The sequence below is a fragment of the Fukomys damarensis genome, unplaced genomic scaffold, assembly GCF_012274545.1.
Source record: "Fukomys damarensis isolate Sample0158 unplaced genomic scaffold, DMR_v1.0_HiC HiC_scaffold_4, whole genome shotgun sequence".
Classification (NCBI taxonomy): Eukaryota; Metazoa; Chordata; class Mammalia; order Rodentia; family Bathyergidae; genus Fukomys; species Fukomys damarensis.
In genome coordinates this window covers 26369944-26376100 of record NW_022900916.1, presented here as the reverse complement: position 1 = coordinate 26376100, position 6157 = coordinate 26369944, and the positions used below count along the sequence as shown (strand labels likewise).

At 45.7% G+C, this 6157-nt stretch overlaps 1 protein-coding gene across 7 annotated transcripts in view; it reads left to right on the top strand.

Moving 5' to 3' along the window:
• Positions 1-6157, top strand: part of Gsdme (gasdermin E) — a 69055-nt gene that overhangs the window by 49475 nt on the left and 13423 nt on the right. For all 7 annotated transcript variants that reach the window (XM_033757314.1, XM_033757316.1, XM_033757312.1 and 4 more), the window contains 3 exons: positions 774-938; positions 2928-3055; positions 4898-5099. In XM_033757314.1, coding sequence (XP_033613205.1) covers positions 774-938; positions 2928-3055; positions 4898-5099 — 495 coding nt within the window. The remainder of the gene's footprint in view (positions 1-773; positions 939-2927; positions 3056-4897; positions 5100-6157) is intronic.

The window sequence follows — 6157 nt, the reverse complement described above, 5'->3', positions numbered from 1 at the left end:
GGATACATCAGTCTAGGTTGGAGGTTGTTCTCTTTTAGTACTTGAAATATCTCATTCCAGGCTCTCCTTGCCCCAAGGGTTTGTGTTGAAAAGTCTGCTGTGATTCTGATGGGCTTTCCTTTGTATGCGATTTGTTTCTTTTCTCTTACTACTTGTAGTATTTTGTTGTTCTGTTGGGTTTCTGGGATCTTGATTATTAGATGTCTAGGTGTAGATTTTTTTTTGATTGTAGCTAGTTGGGATCCTATATGCCTCAGTTATCTGAATGTCAAATTCTTCCACTCTGTTTGGGAAGTTTTCTGTCATTAATTCTGCGAACAGTGTGGGGGGGGCATATGTGGGTTCAGGGGCACCGGCGCGGCTACCTTCCCGGCGCTTGAGCGATGGCGGCTGGGTCGGGAGCTGGCGTGGTTCCTCTGATGATTATTCTTTAAAGTATTCAAATCTCCTCAGGTGTTTTATACATGGTGGGTTTCATTTGTCTGATTAGTTTTCAGAACAGGATAGTGAAATATTTCTAGTGTATGAAAGATTGCTTCCTACATTTCAGAAAATATACTCCAGACAGTTCCACGTGAAGAACAGCCATTTCTTCAGTCATTTGCAGGGAGTAGCTGAGTATTCAGCCAATCAGCATAGGTGTGTGCAGGAAATGTGGTTTATGGGGAAGGTGATGGGTCTTTTGCTGCACCCCAAGCCAGGTAATGGCTGGTCTAACATGTCATGGTCGGGCCAACTCTGGGCCTGGCTTGTCCTTTTCCCATGCGCTACAGAATTTTGCCTCCTCCACGAGAAGCATGGTGGCTTTGAACAGGAGCGGAGATCTGACCCTGTCTATCTGGACTACTTGGCCTGTCGGGAGTTTGTTTTCATGGACATGCCAGATGCCAGGCATGGGACGTCTTCCCAAGATGGGCTGTTAAGTGTTTTAAATCAAGGTACTTCCAACAGAGTGGGATGTGGTCAGTTGATGGTTCAGTGAACAGAGAACATCAAGAGATGGTGTACCTGCCAGGCGTGGTGGCACGCGCCTGTAATCCCAGCACTCGGGAGGCTGAGGCAGGAGGATAGCTGTGAGTTTGAGACCAGTTTAAGCTACATAGTGAATTCCAGGTCAGTCTCAAAAAACCAAAAAAAAAAGAGATGGTGTACCCTTCAGGATCAGTGACTCCTGGGGGACTCATGGAAAGCATGTGAAAAGAACGGAGCTCTGCCTCTCTCTGAGCCCTTGTCTACTCAGCAGGAGTTTCCTGTTGGATCTTAGTGAACACCAGATCTCAGGTGACATGCTTTGGAGACAGGGTGGAGGTGGGAGTTTGAGGAGAGAAGCAGTCAAGGGCTTTGGATTTTCTTTCATTGTAACCACAGAAGCCTGCTGACTATTAAGAATAGCCTGTCAGCAGGGATAGGGAAACCCACATTTTGCATCTGTTTCATTATATTCCAGGCTTCATTGCCAAGACAAGCCACACTTATCAGCATTGCAGAATGCCCTCTTGGAGGCTCCTTATCCACTTGGCACAAGCCACATGGTACCAGAGAGGAGAAGGGGCAGGACTTATGAGGTGCCTACAACAATTATTTCCACAGAATGTTATGGTTTAAAAAGTTGCTTTGGGTGGGGTATGGGAGTGCAATGTACACTAGAAGATGGGCAAGGCAAAGGAGACACAAAATTTGGTAATGGCTTTAAAAAAAGAGGTAGGAACCATTCACAGTGTGCTTTGGTGTGGAAGGTAAGGAGGCTCCTCAGTGAGACTCTTCAGCGAGTCCTGAGTCCAAGAATGTTGTGTTAGAAGATGTGGAAATGAAGGCTCAATCTTCAGTATCTCCCTGGGAAGTAGCTGAATGGGACTTCTGGCTACCTCTTGGGGCAGCACCACAGCAGCAGCTATGCTCCCTGAACTGTACTGCCCAGAAGTGAAAGTCCCAGGATATGGCTTTCTTATTGCATCCTTCCCAAGCCTTCCCTTTTGAGTTGACCTTCTAGTTGGCTGGTGGTACCCTGAATCCAACAGTAACCAGGACAGCTCTTTTCTTTGGACTGGGGCTGATGAAAACCTGGTTGTTTATCGCGAGGTTTTTAATGTCATTATTGAAGTTCCATCTCTCTCTCTTTGTGGGGCTTTCTGTAACTGCAGCCATCTGAGATCTGCAGAGGTAATGCATCTGTGTATGTATTAGTATGCAGCAATGCGTGTGAAAGCATTACCAAATTTTTTTTAGAAAATTTCTACTGGGCTTAATTTGCTAGAAGGGTCTGACAACCTTTTTAAAAACAAAGAAACAAAAAAGAGAGAAGAGGATTATAAAGGGAGAGGTTCCCAAGCATACTGCAGAGGATGTGAGTAGCACAGCTGAATGGATTCCATGCACAACTTGATCACGAATGGAGAGAAAGGGGAAGAGCTGAGTTTGCCATGAAGATAGGATGCCAGCCCCCTCTGAAAATAGGGAGCAAGTGTGAAAGAATACAAAATCTGCAAGGCATTTCAAGAAAGGGCATGAAAAAATGTGCATTTTGGAATTTGTCAGGCTCTAAGGCATCATAAAAGTAGATTTATGTTTGGTAATTCAGCCTTGAGAATTTAATTCTACAGAAATCATACTAAAGAGTCTAAATGAGTGTTCTAGAAGTTAATTTTCTTAATATTTAGCAAGTCACCAGAGAAGAGTGAAGTCTGAAGTCTAAAACTGGGCCTTCTCCTTTTTCTCTTCTCTCTCACTGTAGTTTTCCTGGTTATAGTAAAACATGAGGGTGATGTTTACTTTGATGTCCTTTATTCCGGGTTCCATGATTTTCTGACTGTAGGTGGAAATATTTGTGAGACAATTGGTGACACTTAGCAGTGAGGAGCAAGTGGTGCTGTCCCACAAGGTGAGCTGTACACAGCAGTCCTAACACTTGGTCTTCTCTGTTTTCATAGCAACTCTTCCACTGGAGAGGAATTTCAGTCCCTTCTTGGAGCTGCCAGCAGAGCAGCAGACAGCTCTACACAACCTCTTGCAGGCGGTTCTGTTTGATGAGGAATTCCTGGTGGTCCTGGAGCAAGTGGTGAGACAGGGACCTCTCCAGGCAGAATTTTCACCTGCCTGATATGGAAAGATGCATGGGCCACATCTCTTAGGCCAAGGCTTTGATTTTTTTTTTCTAAACCTTGTCTACTTTCATTCTTGGTTACAGGGCTTTAATTTTCTAACTGCGGAAAGGTAGCTGACATCAGGGAGAGAGGACGTATTGTTTCCTAGGGCGGCTGCAACAGATGACCACAGACTTGGGGCTTAAAACACAGACTATAACTTTCTTACAGTTCTAGGGGCAGAAGTCATAAATCAAAGTATTGGGAGTGTCACACTCACTCTGGAAGACTGAGGGAAGAATCCTTCCTGGTATTCTACAGCATTTGATGGCTCCTGACATCTGTTGCTTTTGATTGCATCACTCAAGTCTCATATGCTCTTCCCTCTATGTATCTTTTTCTTCTGTGAGTATGGAGATTGAACCCAAGGCCTTTGCACTGAATTGAAATACTGCCCTCTAATTCTGAGACAGCCTTGCTAAGACACTAAATTGCCCAGGCTGGGCTTGAACTTGTATTTCTCCTGCCTCAGCTTCCCAGAGTACTGGGATTATAGGCCTGCATCATTAGGCCTGGCTTCTCCTTTACTGTTCTGTAAGGATACCATCACTGGAACCAGGACCTACCTCAGTTTAGGATAATCTCGATATCCTCACCTTAATTTTATTTGCAGCAATACCCATTCCAAATAAGATCACAGGCAAACATATTCTTGGGGGCTATTCAACCACAACAAGGGGTGGTACACGTGATGGGATCCAAGTGAACCTGTTCTGTTAAGCTTGGAGAGAAGTAGGACTTGTATCTTTGTTTGGCAGCAGCAGGATTTCCTTAGAGATTGAGTTCCTTAACTGTTAGTTGTGCAAATGATGAGGGACCAACTGTCAACCTTCCAAATGCCCAGATTTTCCACACTTAAAAAGGGCAAGGTTTTAGAAACCTTTTTATCTGTAGGTTTTTCTCTTTCTATAGGAGAGTTGGAATAACTGATTGACTACTTTATGGTTTCCAAGAAAGCATTCCCAGTATTTTTCCCTCTTGAAATCAGATTGTGCTGAAAGAACTTAGGTATCAGAGATGGAACCTTCAGTTGCTGAAATAATGTAACAGCCCAGAATACCTTTGCATTCTGGAGGACGCTGAGCTTAGCCCCAGGGAGAACACATATTTTTTTTAAAAAGCTATTGTTTACTTCCTAAAATAGCTTCTAAAAGGAAAATGTTGGGTTGGTGCTCTGTGATGAGAGCATCAGCTGCCCTGTCAGATGCTGGAGGAGCATGCTGCCTGAGTGGCGGAGGACAGGCTGGCATGCAAGTAGATCCAGACATGAGGGCTACAGCTGGGGGGTTGGTTTGCCGGGTAAGGCTACTTGGCCCCACAGCAGGCCCTTTGGGGGTGGAGGCTGCTGCCTAGGGCTGGCTGGGAATGTACCAAGTTTGGAGGGCTATGTTTTTAGAGCTTGATGACCATGAGGAGATGATGCTTTTATGTGCCCTTTATCAGTTCTCTGTGTAACCACTTGTCCCTTATCTCTGGTGTGACCTAAAAGGCTCTGCTCAAGTCTGGGTCTCAATAGTTCCACATGCCTCCTTCCCTCATTGCAAAAGTATAGTACTTGAGCAAGGTTAGCTTACTCCTTCCTTCTGGAATACTTAAATCTGAGGATAAGTAACATCAACACATAGAAAAGGCCCAGCATCTTGCTTTACTTGGGAGCAGATATAGGTTATGTGTTGTGTTTGGTGGGGCAGAGGCCCCAGGTTGGGGAGCACTTTGTTGGTGCAACAGCATTCTTTCCTTGTCCTCTTGCCTTGCAGTGTGATGACATGGCTGGTGGCTTCTGGTGTCCGCAAGCAGCGTTGGCAATGGGGGAGCTGAAGCCACCTCAGCAGCAGGACCTCATGGCCTTCCTGCAGCTGGCAGGATGCAGAATACAAGGGGAATGGCCTGGCCCTGAGGGTGAAGTCAGCAACCAGAAACTCTTTGCAACAGCCTACTTCCTGGTCAGTGCACTAGCAGGTATGGACACAAAGAGAAAAGGGCAGGGGGGCAGCTGCTATTGGCTTTGAAACTGCCACTTTCTCTGGTTTGGGGACACAGATATAACTAGGTTTGTTACACACATGTCCCTCCTTTCCAGTACAAGATGGGTTAACAGTTGTCAGGGTGGTATAGAGTCTGAGACTGGAATGTGAAGTAGTAATTTCTATCTTGAGCTTCCTCCACTCTTGGACAGGCTTCTCCTATGTGGGACCTCTTCATGAACCCTGGAAATCATCTCCCAACAGAACCTTTGATTCACTGGCAGTGCTGTGTTGGCAGCTGATCTCCCCTAGGATTTCTCTCAGTCCATGTGATCCTTCCCTTCTTTGCAAACTTATCGCTTCACTCTGCTCCACTCCATGGCAGAAAATGGCTAGGAGAGAGCAACGTCCTGCTGGAGGGTCAGAAGCAGAGCTATGGCTGGGCCCACACCTTCTGCATGGTCCTGAGGTGGCTTCCCAGGGGACTGTCATTGAGTTGTTAGTGAAGAGCAGCAGGCCTTGCTTACCACCTGTCCCTCCCATGCAGAACTCACTGCTTAAAGACCTGGTGGTTGCCTTTTGTGAGAAAGATGAGTTCCTTCAAGGGATGCTAAGGCCCTGAGTTCCTGATGCATTCAGGGTTTTTCCCAACACCACACAGAAACAGCAACTGAAAAATTGTGAATTAAAAAAAAAAATTATTCCAGGTCAGTCTCAACTACATAGTGAGACCGTTTCAAAAAAAAATTAGAATGTGTCTCCCAGCTCTATGTGCTGATGAATGTGTGCTCTATCTTTCTCCAAATCATGGATGGGAATTTGGATTGGTTGATGGGGACAGGCCCCTGTGGAACTCCACTGGAGACTTGCCCAGTGTTAACATCAGTGTATTAGAAACTTTGATGCAGCCAGGTGTGGTGGCGCATGCCTGTAATCCCAGCACTCAGGAGGCTGAGGCAGGAGGATTGCTGTGAGTTTGAGACCAGCTTGGGCTACATAGTGAGTTCCAGGTCAGTCTCAATTACATAGTAAGACCCTGTCTCAAAAAACCAA